General features: G+C 39.2%; 1 protein-coding gene across 1 annotated transcript in view; it reads right to left on the reverse strand.

Moving 5' to 3' along the window:
- The window catches only part of RSPO1 (R-spondin 1), a 134,982-nt gene that overhangs the window by 55,361 nt on the left and 56,896 nt on the right, over positions 1-22,725 (reverse strand). Inside the window, exon 2 of the mRNA XM_075850533.1 lies at positions 1,787-2,129. Within this exon, the coding sequence (XP_075706648.1) occupies positions 1,787-1,877 (91 nt within the window). The 5' untranslated portion in view covers positions 1,878-2,129. The remainder of the gene's footprint in view (positions 1-1,786; positions 2,130-22,725) is intronic.

Here is a 22,725-nt window from a genome sequence, read left to right on the forward strand (position 1 = left end):
AACCACAGGAAAGAATGTGCATATGAAGGAGACCTTTTACAAGGGTTGTTCATTTTCTTTAATAGGGCTTATGGATAGGTTTTATAGATGGATAACGTCTTTAAACATTGTATAATAAAACATTCTGCCGTATTACAATACATTTTAGGCAGATTTACGAATGCTGGCTAAGATTTAGACAGTGTAAATTTAGAACAGGCAGTCAGGAGATACACCAAATTTATCAAAGTGGCACATGCTGTATAATAATTTGGCGCATCTTGCCAGACTTGGTAAAGGGGTTGTCCTCTACCGGACAACTGATGACCTATCCATTAGATAGGTCATCAGTATATGATCTGTGGGGGTCCGACACCCGGACCCCGCACTGACGAGCCACTCCAACTGCCTCTGGGCACCGGACGTGTATGCCGGAAGCAGATGGCTCCTGTCACAGAACAGTGGCCGAGCTGCAGTACTGCATGGTGGATAGGTCATCAGTTGTCCGGTAGTGGACAGCCCCATTAAATACTTTTCTCTTTGTTATACCACCTCTTGGTTGGCTTAGTTTACGCAGTTAGTTGCGCCAAGGTTTTGGCGCACGATGCAACATTTTAAGCCACGTCCTTTCCACTACGTCACACTCACGACCCCTTTTCTATACACTATTGCAATTGTCTAAAGAGGCACAAACATTTGTTCTTTATGGTGCAAATCAATGATAAATTTGTCCAAATTGATTTGCGCCCAAAAAAGGTGCTTCTTAGGCCAGAATTGATCAATTCCTCACCTTTTCATGATCTCTACTTGGTGTCAGTAAATTAACTTTCTTGTTTACATTCAGAGGGTGAAAACTCTACAGACTTAAAACTTACACCGCTACAATGTTTACTACAAAGTTTTCTGCTACCAGTTTAGGTAAAATGTATCAACCTAGGAGTCCGAGGTGCTCACCTCACTGAGCATTGTTTTGCCTAGATACAGTGTAGCAAATTCTTGCTAGAATTTCGTGTAGAAATATTACAGTATATTTACAATAACATATTTTGGATAATATGATATTTTATATTTTGTAATTATGGCAACAAAAGCTAAATGTTTGTAAAAAAAAAAAAAAAGAAATGCAGCGGCTTTACAGTGATTACGAAAAAACAGGTCTGTACCATACAATGTAACTATGAATGTTTCTATTCACTGACAGAAATTTTGAACATGGTGAGGAATTGAAACACAAAGTATATTGCAAAAATGCATCAGACTGGAAGCCTTTAAAGGGGTTTCCGCACTAAGAACATTTATCACCTATGCACAGGGTAGGTGATAAATGTACAATGGCTGGGGCCACATTGCTAGGACACCCACCGATCACTAGAAAATAGGTCCTGAGCCCCCATTCCTCCTCAATGCACGATCGCAGTGAGGAGGAGTTTGATTGGAGCGGCCATCACACATGCGCCCTGCCACTTCATTTAATGTCTATGGGGCTGACTGAAACCGCTAGCAGTGTACTCTTCCGCTTTATTCAAACTCCTCCTCATTGCGATCGTGCAGTGAGGAGGAACGGGGAGCTTGGGACCCCTGTTCTAATGATTGGTGGGGTCCCAGCCATAATATATTTATCCCGTGTATAGGTGATAAATGTTTTTAGTGGTAAAACCCTTTTAATAAAGGCGTAATAAAGTCATAAATAAATTGCATAACAACTTTCTAAATTAATTAATCTTATCGTACTGGAAATGATTGTAAAAATATGACATTTACGTAGAAGCCTTGTTCAGTACCAGCGATTGATGGGAGTTGTACTTACGTCTCCTATGTCTCCTCCCCTTCACAACCTTGCTGCTGTCTGCAATATCCATCAAGATCAAGACAAGCACAGTGAACAGTCCAAACTGCATAGTAACTCTCCAGCACTGAGTGCATGCAAAGCCGGCTGATTGGAGGGACTCTGTGCCACCCTTGTGGTTGTTTTAGTATCTGCTGAGTCTGATGACAAGTGCAAGTCTGTACATGCCTGGTACAGGGAAAAATCGGAAATTCATATCATCTGCTCCAGGAACTTTAAGTGGCAGGTAGTTCTGACATTCTGAACTTGGATCCACTTCCATTTATGTTGGCACCGAAATCACTACATGAATCTTCTAGGATACCTGCGGAGAACATAGCAATGACAATGTTACTAGAAAGGAGTTCTATTATAAAATTAATAGTTTACATATTGTGCTCTACCGTTATCATATCGTTTCTACTGCTAGTGTTTGTTTAGATACAATATGTCTCATTTATATGGATAGAGTAAATAAATCAAAGCAATGGAGAAAGAAAAAAAATGGTGTATCCAGCAGTCTTGTAAAAAAATCAGCTTTATTTGATAATTTAAAAAAAACAGAACAATTAAAATGAAAATCCTGGGACCACGCTTATGCGTTTCAAACCTCTGAGGTTCTTAATCATAACCATCTTTTTCTTTCTCCATTGCCTTGTATTCCTGCTGTCGATTCGGGATTCTTCTTGGGATATTTTCGAGCACCTTTGCCATTTATGACGTGGAATCAACTAACGCATGGACTAACGCAGTGGAAACACGGTGAGCGAACCTTTACAATCACTTTTCTCTATTTTTTTTAAAATAAATTAATCCCTATGGACACAAAGTCATGGATAAAGCCACATTTACACAAGACAATGATCTGGTGAATGCTTGTTCCCTATCATTACCCTCTGTGAACAGGGCAGCGATCAGACGACGAACGAGCAAACGGTCGTTCGTCGGCTGTTTTAATCTTATATGCTACCCTGAAAATCCTCGTTGACAGCAGCACATCTCTCTGTGTAAATAAGGAATGTGTTGCCGACATCATGTTAACTGTATGGGGACCGAACGATTGTTCGTCCACACACAGTTTACATTGGCTAGTGTAAAGGGCCTTTAAACGAGCACCAACCAACCTGTAATTATGGGCACTTGCCAATCATTATGGGCACATATTTGACTGTGCAAACCGGGCTTAACAAACCCTCTACTATTAATGTCAATGTTTGTAAGCAGCAATAAAACCACTTTTCCATTTTGGGCTGGAGCTTCACAGACTTTTAAAATTTATACAAAATCTTATTATCTGAAACTCAAAAGATCAACAAATGAAACAGGTTTCTACCTCTCTGTTAATGAAAAAAATCGAATATAAGAATACTATACATATATATATATATATATATATATATATATATGTATATATATGTATATATATATATATATATATATATATATATATATATATAAACAGTGTGTGTGTGTGTGTGTATATACTGTGTGTATATATATATATATATATATATAAATATATATATATATATACCATTTATGTAAAGTAGCTATTTACAGGCCTCTCCCTGTACTGTATATGTCTTTAGATATTTATTATGTATTAGTGTTTAATGCAAATCTCTTAGTACAAGTGGCTGGTTACTTACAATACATTCCAAACACTCCAAATTTCACTATTACAAATTCTTCTTCTCACAATAAGCCACAATAAACACAATATCCTAATAAACAATATAAAATAATGAACGGGAAGTACATTATAAGCAACACAAAAGGAAATGTATCACAAAGGTGCATAATTTTGAGGAATTTGTTCAATGCAGTACACAAGGGCTTATAGTGTACCATAGCGGGAGTCCATGTAGCTGCTATGGGGCCCATTGGGAGAGGGGGCCAAGCCCTGTTATGTCCTTATTAACAAGCAACAGGGTGGTAAATTGGCTTTATTTCATTGAAAGGGGCGTAGAGTAATAAGAAAAACCTCAGACTATTCAGTTCTGAGTGGCAAAACCTGGCACCATAAAGAGGAAACAATTTTTAATTTTGCTACGTGACCCCCTATCTTCTATATATGCTGGTAGCACACACACTCACCCTTTACTCACAAGGTCGCACAATCGTGGGAAATTCATTCAATGTCATACACACAAAAGCCTTTTGCTTGTCACAAAGGCAAACAATTGCAGGGAGTTGGTTCAATATGGTGCAAATACTGGTACTTTACTTGTCACTAGCACAAATTATTTCGTGAAATTTAGAGAAGTTTAGAAAATAGGAAGACATTTTTCAAAACTAGTGCAAAGGAGAAGTGGAGCAATTGTCTCTAGGAACCAGCCAGGACATTGCCTTAATTTTCCAAAGTTGAGATCATAAATCTAATTGGTTCTGTATTCAGCAGAGTCAGATATGGATGGAAAATTGAGATTTTATTCAGTGCTTCACATTTCACGATTATTACTGTATACAGACATGCTTACTCCCATAAGCAACATGAGCTGACAAGACATTATTTTTATTAGGAGCCCTGGTGGCCCATCTAGTGATGTTGCTTAATATTTCAAGATGCAGGGTTCCATTTTGCAATATTTAGTCCATTCTAGGTGTCTGCTATAAAGGTAAGTCCAAACGGAGCGGCCCTGAGACGGCCAAGAACCGGGCCAGCACCATGTTAGGCATGGTTGTCAAATAGCCTGTTAATGGCTCAGCGTTATTGCGGGTGAAACGGCCCTTTACCTAAGTAAACGCGCGGCCATTTACAGGCTAATTGACAGCTGCACCGAACAAGGTGCTGGCGCGGTTGTTGGCCACATCGCGGCTGGGTCACGGCGGCTCCGTTTGGACTTACCCTAAATGTTGTACATATTAGGGTATGTGCACACACACTAATTACGTCCGTAATTGACGGACGTATTTCGGCCGCAAATCCCGGACCGAACACAGTGCAGGGAGCCGGGCTCCTAGTATCATACTTATGTAAGACGCTAGGAGTCCCTGCCTCTCTGTGGAACTACTGTCCCGGACTGAAAACATGATTACAGTACGGGACAGTTGTCCTGCAGCGAGGCAGGGACTCCTAGCGTCGTACATAAGTATGATGCTAGGAGCCCGGCTCCCTGCACTGTGTTCGGTCCGGGACTTGCGGCCGAAATACGTCCGTCAATTACGGACGTAATTAGTGTGTGTGCACATACCCTTACATTCATTATTGTTAATTTGTTAAGATCATTGTTTGTTTTCTTGATACTATAGGTAAGATCACACATGTATTACATGTGAAGTTGCCAATAAAAGATATAAAGAGTGTACTGTAAAACTATATATTTCAGATCAAAATTTGTTAAACAAAGAAAAAATTAGAAACATAACTATTTGTAGACTACACGTGATACATAATAAGTATTACCACATAGTGCTAGTATGTTTTCAATTTAACCAGTAGATGTCACTATAGGGCAATAAAGTGATTTAGGTAACTGATTGTGGGCCCGCTGTAAAGCAGATATTATATAAGTAGAGGGCTTGAATTTCTTATTTTACTGTTTCTTTTTTGCGCTGTGATAACTCATTGAGTAAAGAAGATATCTCATAGAGTTTTACCTATTATCCTTTAAAAAACCACAGATAATGCATCATGATATAATGAGGAGTGGCAAACTCAGCTCTACTACGTCTACTGTAATCTCTCTTCCTTAAATTCTAGAACATGAGTGATCAAACTCATTCAGCATGGGATCTACATTTTGTGATGTTGTGATGTTAGGTGATCTACCAAAAAAAAAAGGACAAGTGGCAGTCACCGTTACTTTTTGTACTTGCTCATATACAAGAGTGTGCTGCTTCTTCCCTCTGCCCTGCTCTGTGTTATGCCTTATTCAGACGAGCGCATAAATTGGCCGTGTGACGGACGCTTTTTTTAACGGCCATCACACGGCTGCATGTAATTCCATGGGGCTATTCACACGGCTGTTGTTTTAACGGACAATGTGAAGGGTCCATGAAAAAATAGGACATGTCCTATTTTTGTCCGTTTTCACGGATCCCTCAATAGACTCAAGTCTATGAGGGATCCGTGAAAACAGGTCCCACACGGGTGTGAATTGGCAGTGAAAAATTACAGTTTTTCACGGCCGATTTGACACACTCTCGTTTGAATAAGCACAGAGTGTATATTGGCCGCCAGAGAGTAAGTGATATCCACACTAGCTAATGGCACAAGTCTCTATATGATTGGCCAATAAGCATTTCACTAAAAAAGGAGGCAGACTGGAACATGAGCCCACGAGGAGGCAGTTTTCTCACTTCTGTTTTAAAGCCAGCAGAAGAACAGCCTGTGACCTAGTATCGAGAGCTGGTCCTCACATTAAGGCCTTATTCACACGAACGTGTGCATTTTGCGTGCGCAAAAAAACGCTACGTTTCTTGCACGTTGCAGTTGCGTGTGTCATCAGTGAATGGTGCGTGGCTGCGTGATTTTCACGCATATGCCATCCTTATGACACGCGGTTTTGATGTTTAGAAAAAGAAATGAAGGAAGTGCTTTTATTTTTTCCTTCATTTCTTTATCTACTGTTGCGCGAATCACGTGCGTCACACGGAAGTGCTTCCGTGTGCCGTGTGAGATTTTCACACACCCATTGACTTCAATAGGTGCGTGATGCGCGAAAAACGGCCAAGTATAGGACATGTCGTGAGTTTTACGCAGCGGACATACGCTGCGTGAAAATCACGGATTGTCTGAACGGCCCCATTCTCTAAAATAGGTCCGTGCGGCACGCGTGATTTTCACGCGCGTTTTACGGACGTAATACATGTTCGTGTGAATAAGGCCTTAGTTCGTAATGAAGACATAACAGCTACGATGGGTCAGTTTTTTAAACGGATCCCAATGAATCCTGGCGGATACCATTTACTTATAATGGAGTCTGTCAGGTTTCCAATGGCTTTTGATATTGATGACTGCAAGAATAGCCTTCCAGATTTCTTACTGTCACTATCTTTTACTATAAGCACTGTCTGACCCACGGTCGCAATTAGTACAAGCAGCTGCAGGCAGCCTGGCAAAACAGCAGAAATAATAAAACAATACGTTTTTAATTAAAAACAACTATTAAGTTATTTTATCTCCTTTAACATGGCCACTTATGACCAATAAAAGAAAAAAATAAATCTATTCTGGACATCCCTTTTAACAAAAAAAGGCAGTATATCATGTGATATGTGTCAGCATTAGTTGTATTTTTAGAAGCTGGTCAACCCAGCTTTCCACAAATCCTGAATGGCATACAAATCAATCCTGTCCACGCCAATTTCCTATTGCTCTGTTGTATAAATGTCAAAAATATACTGATATAAAATAAAATATAGACAATTAATTATTTTGTACACATATGTATGTCTAAGACTGATAAATTATATTGGGGGTAGGGATTCTCAGATCATGACTAGCCGCCAGGGTGAGCTGAAAGGGGCAATGACCATATGACCGGAAAAGTAGCCCCCATGAGAAACAATATGGCTGACAATTGCAGCAGTCAGACAGCTATTTCCTGTCCCAGAAACTGAAGGCAGGAGGACATTACAATATAAGGTGCTTGGCTGACAAAGACACAGATAAAGTTAAAGAAACATAGTTACAATTTATTTTTGGCTGTTATGCTTTAATAGTTCACGGAAATTGTTCTTTTGTTGCCTTATACGTAAAGTACAATACATTATAAAATAAAGTGTAAGTAGACGTGACACCTTTGTAGTCTGCTGGAACAAGATTGCACGTAAGCCGTGAATATGACATACGTATGTGCACCACTGAGGTATTTCTTATGCATGATCTGTGTATTGCAAAGGAATTTTGTAGCCTATTTTTCATCATGTGACATTTTTGTGCCATATTTTATTAATTTATCAGGGCTTACAACGAGTCGGTAGAAAACACAATATATTGCAATACATAAGTATTGCAGTATATTTTACAAGCAATCCAACAATCGCTTGTTCAAATCCCCTAGGGGGACTAATAAAAAAAAAAAAGGTAACAAAACTGTTAAAGTAAGTTATTTTCTATAAAAAAAAAAACTTTTCCCATTTTCACACTAAAAGTAATGAAAATAAATAAACTCCCATGCTACTCTGCTTTCGTAACTGCCATTCACTAATATGGGAGTTACGGAAACAGTGTAGCTCAGCGAGCTACGCTGTTTTCGTAACTCCCAACCATGTAACCAGGAAGTGGCCTGGAGTCAGCGAGAACAGACAAAGGTAGAACAGGGTTTAGGGGGCCCCATTCTGCAGATAGGTGCAGGTCCCAGAGGTGGGACCCGCATCTATCTGACATATCCTGTGGATATGTCATGAATGTATCCCATGGGAAAACTCCTTTAAAGAGGCTCTGTCACCACATTATAAGTGCCCTATCTCCTACATAAGGAGATCGACGCTATAATGTAGATGGCAGCAGTGCTTTTTAGTTAATAAAACAATCTATTTTTACCACTTTATTAGCGATTTTAGATTTTTGCTAATGAGTTGCTTAATGCCCAAGTGGGCGTTGTACAGAGGAGTGTATGACGCTGACCAATCAGAATCATGCACTCCTCTCCACTCATTTACACAGCGCATAGGGATCCTGTTAGATCAGTATGTGCTGTCTTATACGAACACATTAACAATAGTGTTTAGACAGTGAATAGACATTCCACGGGATGTCTATTCACAATCCCTGCACTTCGTTACTGTTTCTGTGGTACTTACAGCAGAGCAAGCGTAATCTCGCGAGATTACGCAGTAAATGACAGGTTACAGCGAGATTACGCTTTGCTCTGCTGTAACTACCACAAAAACAGTAACGAAGTGCAGAGATGGTGAATAGACATTCCGTGGAATGTCTATTCACTGTCTAAACACATCAGTATTGTTAATGTGTTAGTATAAGACAGCACATAAGGATCTAAAAGGATCCCTATGCGCTGCCTAAATGAATGGAGAGGAGTGCATGAGGCTGATTGGTCAGTGTCATACACTCTGTACAACGCCCACTTGGTCTAAAGTAAAAATACGCCCACTTGGGCATTAAGCAACTCATTAGCATAAATCTAAAATCGCTAATAAAGTGGTGAAAACAGATCATTTTATTAAATAAAAAGCACTGCTGTCATCTACATTATAGCGCCCATCTCCTTATAATGTGGTGACAGAGCCTCTTTAAGTACATTGAAGATTCAATCCCTAAATGTTGTACTGGGGCTGATGACCGCTCTCAAAAGAATGACGCTAGGACAGTGCTGGAACCTTATCCTGACCTGACTTTAGATTTGCATTGTTCACTACTCCTACGCGTTTCATCAGGCATAAGTCTGACTCATCAGGGAGTCTATTCAACGGGCATCGTGACATGCAGCAATTTATTCTGGCAGTCTAGATAAAGTCCAAATATCCCAATAAAAGCAGCACTGATAAATTCAGTAATGATGAATGTTTAACTTTACTTTATTAAGAGACAGCTGCAGTCCACAGGAGTGCACTGAGATACATGCAACTCAAAGTACTCCTGTGGACTGCAGCTGTCACTTGACAATTGAAATTAGAAAGCGTGCAACACAAATTTAACCCAAGCATTAGTAGAGGTGATCAGTGTTGAGCCACAACAACAGAGATGTACACACACCCTGACATTTGTTTTTAGTAATATATACTGTACTGTATACTTCATTTTTTTCTTTCCAATTTGTATTTTATTGTTCTGCATATGGTTAAAATCTGACGTGACCAGCGTGATTAGTATATACAGGAACAAAAGAAACAATGGGCAATTTCCGTGACTTTATTTAAAATAATATACCAACTAATAAAGCCGGTTCAACTGGTAAACTTTAGAAACAATATTTTAGTAATGGGAATAAATATAGCGGTCATTGGATGATTAAACATAAAGCATCATGGGAGATGTAGTCTTGTAGTATCTGTTTATAAATCTACTTTAGCCAAAGACTACATCAATAAATAGTAATAATCCACTCAACAACGTTCTCGCCCATTATCAAGGAATCTAACTTTTTATGTTGTGTTCCTTGATGTCCTTTGATTCTTTTCCAACACAATCAGAAGGAAACCATTCTCAGCGGGAGAGCATAGGGTCTGGAACAGCCGCCCAATCAATTCCTGGAAACAGCTTAACATGCGGCACTCCAAGAAATGACCTAACAAATGATTCTTTTATGTGAACGTTTGGACATCTAGTTGTGGTTTTAGTCTCTTGCCCTCTTTTATCTCTATAAATATGGTTGAAAGCATCCACACTATAAACTCTTGACAGCTTCGGTGATAGCACACCATCTATTATGGTGAAACATTTGCTTCTTTTGCCGTAATCATTTGTATTCATTTTCTCATGGTTATCATGTTTTATTATGTATGTTACTAATACAATTTTGGCCAATTCTATATTAGAGCTAGATTACAGCTAGTGATATAAACCTATGCGTATTGTAGTTGCCATCATTTTTACTGGTTACAACCCACAAAATGTGTTTCTCATCTTATTTACACTAGTATTGCAGCATTTATGCATGCAAGGCCACTCTCAATTATAGTGATAGGAGATATGGAAACAGCCATGTAAGTGCTTTAGACTGTTCTTATATATCCCATTCATTATATTCCCACTGTACAGGAAAAATCAGTGAAAGAGCTGCAGCTTCTTCAGTCAACGGATCAGTGGAGGTCCAGGCAGTTGGACCCCTGTTGATCAGTTGGAATAACTCCTTTAATATTTTAATTTGCTAGTAGGGAATCTGTTAAAAACATATACTGCAATCCCAGAATATTCTTCTTCTTCCATTTTTATACAACTTTACTTTTGGCACTTTTCATTCAGACAGAAAGCCATCAAATGGTGATTCATGACTCCCATAGAATACATTTCCACTGCTCCAGACACCAGTGCTACACCCCACTGCAGCCTACTCTTAGCAGTAAGCATTCCCTTTCTAATTGTGGTCTATGTTTCATTGAGATGCTACAGCTACTAGATGTCACTTGCAGTTAACTGGGGCAGGACATAAATGTCACTAGTGCCATGTAGAGTACCACTCACTCTATAATAAAGGTATAGTGTATGAACCCATACAGCACATTATGAATCAATAACAAAGTAACCTTTGTTTGTACAACTTTTCTTTGGAATGCTTTTTATTAATGAAATGCTGTAGGCCAAAATTTCATTTAGATGATTGTACTACAGATATAAAAGAAAACATCATCACATCCAAATAAAACACCATTTAATGCTTCATTTTAAAAGATGTTTATGTGGTACCCTGCATAATATGAGCATGGTTTAAAAGATGTTATTAATGGATTAACATACAGTACAGATGTAAGAATCTTTAACTTGACTCTTCACACATTAAAGGGGTTTTCCCATCTTGGACATTTATGGCATATCCACAGAATATGCCATAAAACTCCAATAGATGCGGGTCCCACCTATCTCTAGAACGGGGCCCCCTAAACCTCGTTCTAGCTTACTCTGCTCCTGCTGCCTCCCGGCCACATCCTGGTTAGGTGATTTGGATTTAAGGAAACAGCCGAGCTCACTGAGCTACGCTGTTTCCGTAACTCCGATAGAAGTGAATAATTGTTACGGAAACAGCGTAGCACGGCGTGCTACGCTGTTTCCGTAGCTACCGAGCTCTGGAAACAGTGTAGCTTGCTACACTGTTTGAGTATTTCCTACTAATTTCTATGGGAGTTCCGTAAACAGCGTAGCTCGCTGTGCTATGCTGTTTCAGTAATTCCTATTCACTTCTATGGGAGTTACGGAAACAGCGTAGCTCAGCGAGCGCTCGGCTGTTTCCGTAACTCCCGACCACCTAACCAGGAAGTGGCCGGGAGGCCGAGTAAGCTAGAACGAGGTTTAGGGGGCCCAGTTCTAGAGATAGGTGTGGGTCACAGAGGTGGGACCCGCATCTATCGGACTTTTATGGCATATCCTGTGGAAAAATTCCAGATTTAAAAAAAGCCATGAATGTCCAAGATGGAAAAACACTGTGGCAAGAAACTTTAACTTGACTTTTTCAATGGCTTTTGTTGTGTGACATAACCCACATCGGTACTTGACACCTTTTCAATATTTACAACATCTTAATGTTTTCATCATTGTGTACCATGTACCTTTTATATATATATATATATATATATATATATCTACACATAGCGATGCTTGAAAGTTTGTGAAGCTTCAGAATTGAGTATATTTCTGCATAAATTTGTCCTAAAACGACTTCAGATTTTCACACAAATCCTAAAATTAGCTTTTAAAAAATGCCAAATCAAACAGATGAGTCAAAGATATAAGACTTGGTCATTTATTTATTGAGGAAACTGATACAACTGATACATATCTGTGAGTGGTAAAAGTATGTGAACCTTTTCTTTCAGTATTTGGTGTGACCCCCTTGTGCAGCAATAACTGCATCTAAACGATTCCGGTAATTGTTTATTAGTCCTGCACATCGACTTGGAGGAATTTTAGCCCATTCCTCCGTACAAAACAGCTTCAACGCTGTTATGTTGGTGTGTTTCCTCTCATGGACTGTTCACTTCAGGTCCTTCCACAACATTTCTATTGGATGAATGTCAGGACTTTGACTTGGGCATTCCAAAACTTTAAATGTATTCTTCTTTAACCATACTTTGGTAGAACGACTTGTGTGCTTAGAGTCGTCTTGCTGCATGACCCAGGTTGAGATTCAGCTCAAGAGAACGACAAAGTTTATGCTGCTTTTAAAAGTGGACACATGTTCTGCAGAGATGGCGGCTGGGCCCTCAAAATCTTTTCCTCTGGTGGGTCCAAGGAACTCCAGTCCGAGACTGGTTGTGTTTCCATACAGTACTTTGTGTATTGTCCTGAATGGACTATGTATCTGAGAAGCCCATTAACGCTTTAATACCCTCCATAGTCCATCTAATTAACACATGAATATCTACAACATTTTGGATCATTAACTCAACTACCTGCTACATGAAATCTGGATGCGGGTGTTAGGTGATTATAGGTTAGCCAGGCTATACGGATATATCTATGTGTTAATGCTAAAGTACCTTGCTTGCTGGTGGTTTACAAGCAGACAGATTGTTTATGCTGTTTAAATCTAAAGACCAAGCCGTCTGAAGATGCGTTAAATTTATTACAGTGGCGCAGTATGGTAAATTTAGCGCATCTTTCTACACATGCTACACACTTTTCTCTTTCTTATACAAACTCTCGGTTGTCTTTGTTTTTTGTCTGGCACATTTTGGAGCAGTTTAAGCCACACCAGTTCCTTGCTAATCCACACACCCTTTTCTAGATACTGTGTCTAGTTAGGCACAAACATCTGTTCTTAAATTGGTCTAAAATTAAATTTGCCAAAATGTGCAACAAATTCTAGACCCAGACACACTAGTAAATCTGCCCCGATATATATCTTTTCACAAGATGTGCAAAATCAATCACAGTGGCGCACGCTGTATGATTATTTTTGTGCATTTGGCTAGACATGCTAGACACTCTTCCTTATACCACCTCTTGGTTGGTTTATCTTAATCTTGGCACACATTGGCACACATTGGCCCATCTTGGCACACATTTTAAGTCATGCTCCCCTTTACTTAACCACACCCCGTTTTCTAGACACTTTTAAAAAGTGTCTAGTAAGGCACAAACATCTGTTCTTTTTAGTGCATCTTCATAAACAAGTCTAAAACCTGATGTAACACTATGTGACAGAAATGTGCCAAATGTTGGAATATTTTACTACAAGGTCTAGATGCAATCACATTAGTAAATATGCCCCGTAGTTCAGGTTTATTGCAATTTTAATCAAACTTCCAGATTTCAAAAGTGAATATTTTAATAAGGGCAGTAGTTATGTAGTAATGTATTAGACTTTGCTAAGTTGTATCATCAAGTTATGATCTGTGTAAGTTAATCAATGGTATGTAAACTGTGATATGAAGGAGAACATAAACTGTACATTATATATTGATGCTGTTCTCTTGCTGTTAAAGAGTGTCAAACACCATCTTTGAACATGGGAAGGAATTGCTGAGGGTGGCACCCTATGGATTTTCAGATGCCCTATTTGTTGGGGATTTCTTATGAATTTAAGCGGTTTTTTTTAATGGAATGGGTAAAACCTCTGCAAAATCAGTAATAAAATCTGTATGCAAAATATGCAAATTTTGTGTATGGGGGCAGGGTCCTAAAATGTCCCCGACAGGTGATATACAAGGAGGGATCAGGCATGTTCAACTTCATCACGCCTGATCCTTTGTTCTCATGGGAGATAAGCTGTTGCCGGAGGTGTCTGACAGTGCTTATCCCTATCTCCCCATTGACATAAACATGCATTCTTGGCTGAGCTGAGTATTTAAGTTTAAGGTGGAGTCGAGTGAAATAGTTGTTGGCCGAACAAGTGTTCCGTCAACAGCTATCTCATGTGTATGGCCAGCTTTAGTCATGGAGTAGTAAAGATATTTCACTTAGTTTGTCTTTATTTCTGTTCTATCCTGCTCTTCATCTTTAAAAGGGTATTACACTTAAATGGGATTCTTGCCTCCATTTAGACATTTTTACAGATACGATTTATGTTAATATCAATCGTGACTGGAGGTGCCCTGTCTGACATTTTGGTTCCGTTATTAATACTCCTTTGTAAAATGTCAGCTAATAAAATAACTACTAAAATATTTTCATATAATTTACAAGGCCTGGTGGGAAGAATAACACAATATTTAATGTGTAATATAATTTCATTATTTAATGACAAGGAAGTATGTTATTAATGAAGAATTGAATGGGTCACAAAGCTGATTCATAGACATAATTTGGGACTCGTCCAAAAAACACAAAAAATCCCTGTTTAAATCAATTTAAAATTTGGCAGGACGATTACAGACTCGATTTCCAAGTAACTTTAAGGGATGAGTAAAGTATGTAAGCACAGTTAACTCCAGTTGTAGAAAACAAAAACAACAAATCTGTCCAAAACGCATAAAGTGTGGAGAAAGAAGACACTCTATAAATTTTGTAGAAAACAATCATAACGCTAATGTGAAAACGCTGTACACACTAAACATTAAGCTATATCATTGTATACATATCAAACTATTGATTTGTGGTGCAGGAATCACTGGATATTTCAATGTTTTTTTGTGGCCCTTATATAATAACCTTAGATGAAGATGGGCATTATTTAACAATAGGGCATGGGATGTATTTAACATTGTGGCAACGAAAATTTGTATTTTACTCACTGGCTCTGACTGCATAGGTAGTTGTGCATCATTTTGAAATAGGCTCCCAGCTTTAAAATTATGGCTACTGTTTTTTATGTATGAGGCACTAGGCATCCTATTGCACACTACATACCAGAGAATACATTCGGCTTTGTATACTAGTTACTAATGAACAGAACTGTTGTACAGTAATGGTAGAAAGTTTGTGAACCCTTTCGAATTTTCCAAATTTGTGCATAAATTTGGCTTACGTAATAAGATCTATATGTAAGTCATACAAACATATGAAAAAGGACCCAATAAAACAAATAACACTCAAAAAGATAAAAAAAATAAAATTAACTATACAAATATCAGTTTAGCTATAGGGATAATTCAAATCAGGACTCACGTAAGGAGTGTCACATAAACAGTCTCCACCACATAGGTATGTAAATACATTCCATGCCGCGATTTGTTGATCCTGATCAGGCTGGAAAAAATTATAAAACAATTTCTAAAGATTCAGGCTTCACAAAGTTTGGAAGATTCAGGGAGATTTTTAACAACATTATTTTCCCCAGGATGGGTTGTCTAGAGCAATTGACTATATGGTGTGCGATAGGATGTCTGAACACATATTGCACATGAACACATATCACTCATTATTGCCATGGGTAACAGGGGCGATTTATCAGAGTTGCAAAAAGTGATGATTATTGGCTGTCGGGCCAAGGGTGGCAGTATTTCAACAGCACAGTTTGTAAACTGTTCGCGTGCTGCTGTGGTGAAAGTGTATCGTGAGTGGGCAAATGGCACCATTGGGAATAACCGAAATGGAAAATGCGGAGTACCAAGTGCCATTGATGTGAGAGGTGAACGTTGGCTACTAAGGTGCCTGAGGGCCTAACGACATGCTACAGTGGAGCAGCTCACCGTGAAAATCAACCAGGGTGTTACCAGACGTGTGTCTAAAACAACAGTTCAGCGAAGCAGACGGATGGTCACTGCTCCTATGCTAACAAAGGTGTATTGGAAATAAAGAAGTCAATTTGCATGGTAGTATCGGAATTGGACCACCGATGATTGGCAAAGGGTTGCCTTCTCCAATGAGTCACATTTTCTGCCTCATCAAACGGATGGATGTTGGCGTGTCAGACGAGAAAGATCACAGAACAAACACCCTGCAACCATTGCTGGAAGAACACAAGCTGGTGGCGGCAGCGTTATGGTCTGGTGAATAATTCCATGGCAGTGTGTTGGCCCACTCATCCATGTGGAAGGCACACTGAACCGATTCGGGTATAAATCCATTGTTGCAGATCACGGCTACCCATACATGCTGTTTGTCTTCCTTGAGGCAGATGGAATCTTCCAGCCAAACAAAGCGACATGTCACACGGCTAGAAATGTCCAAAAGTGGTTGGAAGAGCACGGCCAAGACTTCCAAGTACTTCCGTGGCCCCCTAATTTGCCAGATTTGAACCATCTTGTGGGACCACCTCGATCGTCTTGTTCGCTCTATGGATCCTCCCCCACGCACCCTCCAGCAAATGTGGGATACACTGCAGTCAGCATGGCCCCAGATACCTGAGACAACCTACCAGCACCTTATTGAGTCACACCCAGCCCGTCTAGCTGCTGTCCGTGCTGCACACGGGGGTTACTCTGGATATTAGCTGGTGGTCATAATAATGTAACTCGACTGTGTACATTATATTCTGAAATATCAAAAATAACTTCAGGGATGTCTAATGATTTGCAGGCCTCTCCTGCAATGCCTAATGTTGGTCCTCCATTAAGAAAACACTGAACAAGGATAGCACACAGGAAGCCGCTAATATCCAAGAAGAATACTGCTTCAAGGCTATGTACTCCTTTGGAAGGAATAAATTTTTTATAATTAAATGAATGTATTTTGTGTTTTTAAGCAACTTTTAAATTCACTTTTTATAAAAAAATTGTTTTACTTTTTACTATACAGCTTCCATGTATCCTGTATACATAGAAACTGTATAGTTTTCTTTCAGCCGAATCTGTCAGTTCAGCTGAACTGACGGCTCGGCTGATACACAGGATCCAGCTAATATCAATATTATTGTAAAAAGTTAAAAAATGTTTTTTTTTATAAAAGTAAATTTGAAAGTGGCATAAAAACACAAAATACATTCATTTAATAAAAAATAAATAAATTGCTCCCAAAGGTTGACATAGACTTTAAGGTTGCTGGGGACCACCAGGTTGAGCCAGTAGAGTACTGTTAGGCCTCGTTTACACGAGCGTGATATACGTTCGTGCGACGCGCGTGCTTTTCACGCGTGTCGTACAGACCTATGTAAGTCTATGGGGGCAGTGCAGACAGTCCGTGAGTTTTGCTCAGCGTGAGTCCGCTGAAAAAAACTCACGACATGTCCTATATTTGTGCACTGTTCGCGCATCACGCACCCATTGAAGTCAATGGGTGCGTGAAAATCACGCAGGTTACACGGAAGCACTTCCGTGCGAACAGCGTGATTCGCGCAACAGCTGTCAAACTATGAATGTTAACAGAAAAGCACCACGTGCTTTTCTGTTTACAAACATCCAAACGGAGTGTCATATGGATGGCGGCTGCGCGAAAATCTTGCAGCCATTCATCATACGCTGATGATACACGGAGCTGTTATGTGCCTTTTGCGCACGCAAATCGTGGCGTTTTTTGCATGCGCAAAATGCACACGCTCGTGTAAACCAGGCCTAACGGTATGTTCACACGCTTAACAAAATACGACTGAAAATACAGAGCTGTTTTCAAGGGAAAACAACTCCTGATTTTCAGCCGTTTTTTAATCAAACTAGCGTTTTTCACAGCGTTTTTTACTGCCGCTTTTGGAACAGTTTTTCTATTGAGTCAATGAAAAACGTCTCCAAAAATGGCTCAAGAAGTGTCATGCACTTCTTTTTACAGGGCGTCTTTTTACGCACCATTATTTTGAAAATGAGGCGTAAAAAAACACCCCATCGGAACAGAATGCCGTATTTCCCATTGAAATCAAAGGGGCAGATGTTTGTAGGCGTTCTGCTTCTTATTTTTCAGCTGTTTTTCAGGACATTTACAGACCGAAAAACGTCTGAAAATAGCCCGTGTGAACATACCCTAAAAATGCCCTCTGGGCTTATAAGTTAAATCTGGAACCTTTAACTTAAAGAGGCTCTGTCACCAGATTTTGCAACCCCTATCTGCTATTGCAGCAGATCGGCGCTGCAATGTAGATTACAGTAACGTTTTTATTTTAAAAAAACGAGCATTTTTGGCCAAGTTATGACCATTTTTGTAGTTATGCAAATGAGGCTTGCAAAAGTCCAAGTGGGTGTGTTTAAAAGTAAAAGTCCAAGTGGGTGTGTATTATGTGCGTACATCGGGGCGTTTTTAATACTTTCACTAGCTGGGCGCTCTGATGAGAAGTAACATCCTCTTCTCTTCAGAACGCCCAGCTTGTGACAGTGCAGATCTGTGACGTCACTCACAGGTCCTGCATCGTGACGGCCACATCGGCACCAGAGGCTACAGTTGATTCTGCAGCAGCATCAGCGTTTGCAGGTAAGTCGATCTTACCTGCAAACGCTGATGCTGCTGCAGAATCAACTGTAGCCTCTGGTGCCGATGTGGCCGTCACGATGCAGGACCTGTGAGTGACGTCACAGATCTGCACTGTCACAAGCTGGGCGTTCTGAAGAGAAGAGGATGTTACTTCTCTTCACAGCGCCCAGCTAGTAAAAGTATTAAAAACGCCCCGATGTACGCACCTAATACACGCCCACTTGGACTTTTACTTTTAAACACACCCACTTGGACTTTTGCAAGCCTCATTTGCATAATTACAAAAATGGTCATAACTTGGCCAAAAATGCTCGTTTTTTAAAAATAAAAACGTTACTGTAATCTACATTGCAGCGCCTATCTGCTGCAATAGCAGATAGGGGTTGCAAAATCTGGTGACAGAGCCTCTTTAAATGAGAAACAGCATGTCTGGTGAAAATCATATACTACCTTCCAGCAGAACTTCATCCCAACTGAAAAATACTGTGGTGACAGTTTCATACTTGCAGGTGAATGCTATGGGAACAGGATTACTTTCCATTCTTGATGAAACTCTAAATTCTAGATTGAACAGCAAATTGTACAGGAGAATGTCTATCTATGACCTGAAGCTCAACAGATGGTGGTTCTTCCAGCAAGATAAAAAAAAAAAAAAAAGTTGAGGACTTAATTTTATGGAAATATTTTGGCACAAGCTGAAGCAATATTCATGCAAGAAACCCCATCAACATTAAGCAGTCCTATATTTAGGAAAGGATCTCCGCCACTATGCACATAACAGCTCCTGTAAAAATTTTATTTGTTTACTTACAGGAATATTGTCATTTTTCTGTCTTGTTATGGCAGCAAATTTTACAAAACTGACAGCAGACATATTGGTTATTTCTTTTTAATTGGCCACTCAGAAATTGATGCCCAATTGTAATTGACCAATTGTAATTTTGACAATATTCCTGTTCAATCAATAACAAAGTTAAAGTTTTCACATCAGTTGCTAAATAGCTATAACTCAAGGACGACAACCAATATGGATGCACTTTCTTAGAGGTTGTTTTGTTTAGAAAACTTGTCTTCAAATACCCTTAAGGGCATTTTGAGTTAATAGAGTAGGAATTCCTTGTTCAGGACCTCTATGATTTAGCCAGAGTAAAGAGCAGCTACAAATGGCATCTCTGTCTTTGGAGAACCATACATTACATATACAGCCCAATCATTTTAATGTATATGTCCCCTGTAGTGGCGCTGCAGGGAAATTGAACAGGTTCCCCTTACAAATCACAGCTGATCACTGAGGGTCCCAAGAGTCGGACAACCTGTGTTTAGCCTATTTTTGGGGGACTATACAAACAAAAAAAATTGTAAACAGCAGATAAACCCTTTAAGTAGTTAGAAATGGCAGTTAGCAGTGCATCCAATGTTTGTATAAGGGTTAATTGTAGAATATGAAAATATATTTTTGGAGAAGATTTAGTTAAAGGAGCCTTTTTAGAATTTGCTGCGGTGCCATTTAGAGTGCATCTCGACATGAACTGTGTTTGCATACAAACCTGACCCGTATGCAGATTTTACTGTGTGTAAACTGGCAAGCCTTAAATTATACCAGCCTAATTTTAGCCCCATTGTTTTATTAAAAGTACCAGCCTAAGAGCTAAACCAAATCTAGTGAATGATTATATAGAAAAAGGGAATATGATCTTAGCGTCTTGGCAAGTGGGAAGCAGGACATGTTTGACTAAGATGTCATAACAATGCTGGTGTTCTACAAGAACAATTAAATGTTTAGGAAAGGCTTTATGAGAAATGGACTTGCAAGTGTCTTGTCCGCAGTGACTCTTAAATCTTTTAAAAGCTTTAAAGTCCTAAATAAAGCACACAATGTGTGGCTAAAGACATACAAAGAGCTCCAAAGTGGGGTGCTTGTAAAATGATGGTTTATATGGAGAGTAGACATATTTGAGCAGTGATAGGGATATTATGAAAGAGCAATATTAATTTGGAGATAGTGATCAGAAATGGAGTATTGCCTACTAAGGGTTGTCTGACATTTTTTATGGGGAAGCGAGGCATGCAAGGTAAAGAAACGCATATATTTATTGTTAATTATTGTTATTTGTTTAGTAGTAAATTGTACCTGTTTCCGGTACATTTTCAGAATAAGCTGTCATATGTGTGTACATGAGCAATAACACTATTATGGCCATTATATGACTTGTATATGGCATTTTTGTTTTTTAGCAGTTTTCCCCTCGGCAGGCTCTATCTCTAATTCTCAGTTTTCTCTGAGCTGGTGGGCAGAGACTAGCTGCTGTCATGTTTTCTATGCATTGCACAGCGAGAAGAGAATATCTCGCTCTAATATTTATATGTAGCACACCCTCAGAAGCAGCAGCCACATGGAGGAGATCATACAGCAGTACTGATCAGTGTTGCTGTGAATCCAGCACTGGTGTGAGATATAACACTTACCGGAAGATATAATATTGTCTCTGTTTGTCTCGCTGCCTCTCTCTCACTCTGCTCCTGCTCCCTTCTCCCACTCCCCTCTCCATAGACTTCTCTGGGCAACATGTAACTTAATCCCTCAGTGAGCTATTAGTTCATCTCGTTGCTTAGGATTGATTTTAGCAGTGAATTAAGAGTGACTGATCAGTGCAGAAAGCAGGGGAGGGGGAGAGAGAAGCCCAATAAGTGGAGAAAGAGGCATTTTTGATTTATGCAAAGTTTGTTAAAAGGTTAGTGACCAGTGTAGGTTCCTTCTTTATCAATTAACATAACTACAATCCGGTGAATGGTAGAGAAATTGGCTATACAGAACAGAAGTCACTGATATTTTTTGACAGTAGCCTGTGTCCTGCATACAGTATATAAGAGCAGGAGGAATGTGAATTTCCAGGTTGCCTATGTTAGTGTGCAGGTTCTTTTGTTAGCATTTGGACAGAATACAGACTGTATTAACCCTGCACAGCCCTCCTCCGTTTAAAATTAGTTTTGGATATAGCAGAATTCAAGTACAGAGTTATTTATAAATGTGTCTCTGAAAATGCAAATAGCATTATATTATAATTAAATGACGACATAAATATATCTAAAAATGTTGCCAATTTTGGTATAGTAAAAAACACAGTGCAGAAGATTTATCTATGCATTTAGGTCAGTTTTCTGGCCCAAACACAATTGCCCTTGTGTATCAAAGTGTTGTCAATTTAACAAATATCTAACAAATATTTAAATCTCAGCTCGGACATGTTGAGACAAGTTTATGAATGAACATGCCCTATTAGATAAATCTGTCAAAACATAGATCACTGCTAAAATGATGGCACTTTATATGCCTGGGGCCCACATATACTATTCAGTTTATTTCTGATTTTGGTGAAAATTTCACAGATGTCATATCCCAAACTGCTCCAAAAATTGCACCAAATTTGTGAAAAAAAAAAAAGATGACATTTGACTCATTCCAAAAAGAAAACAGGCAAAAAACCTTGATGTTTTCAACCTGTATATGTACCAGTAGACTCATTTTTGAAGGGCCAAGGTTGCAAAAAATGCAAATTAGTTGCACTAATCTACAGCTGCTTATATTAGGCGTAAAAAGAAATTCAAACAGTTAGACAGCTCCTAATGCATCAGATTTATTCAGAGGCGAGCACTTTTACTTTAACTTAAAACTTAAATTAAATTAACTCTTACCAACTACCCTTTCCAATTTCACCAATATTTATGAAGCCCCTGCTCCCCTTTTTCTGACACCTGCATCACTTTTGAATTGTGACAGAAAAGTGGGTAGGGATCCACAGTCGCTCTCTGTACAACAGATTTAGGCCTCTTTCACACGGCAGTATTTTTCTTCAGTACTTTGCTTCAGTATTTTTAAGCCAAAACCAGGAGTGGAACCCACACAGAGAAAAAGTGGCTTCTTCTCTTTTGGAGCCACTCCTGGTTTTCAAACAAAAAACTGACCTAAATGCTGCCATGTGAAAGAGTACTTACTAGGTTTTTCGACTACTTTTCTACTGAGAAACATGGCATTTTTTAGAAACTTGCACTGTGCCATGTGAACCCCACCTAAAACTGGCAATTT

Source organism: Rhinoderma darwinii, chromosome 2 (genome assembly GCF_050947455.1).
Source record: "Rhinoderma darwinii isolate aRhiDar2 chromosome 2, aRhiDar2.hap1, whole genome shotgun sequence".
Taxonomy (NCBI): domain Eukaryota; kingdom Metazoa; phylum Chordata; class Amphibia; order Anura; family Rhinodermatidae; genus Rhinoderma; species Rhinoderma darwinii.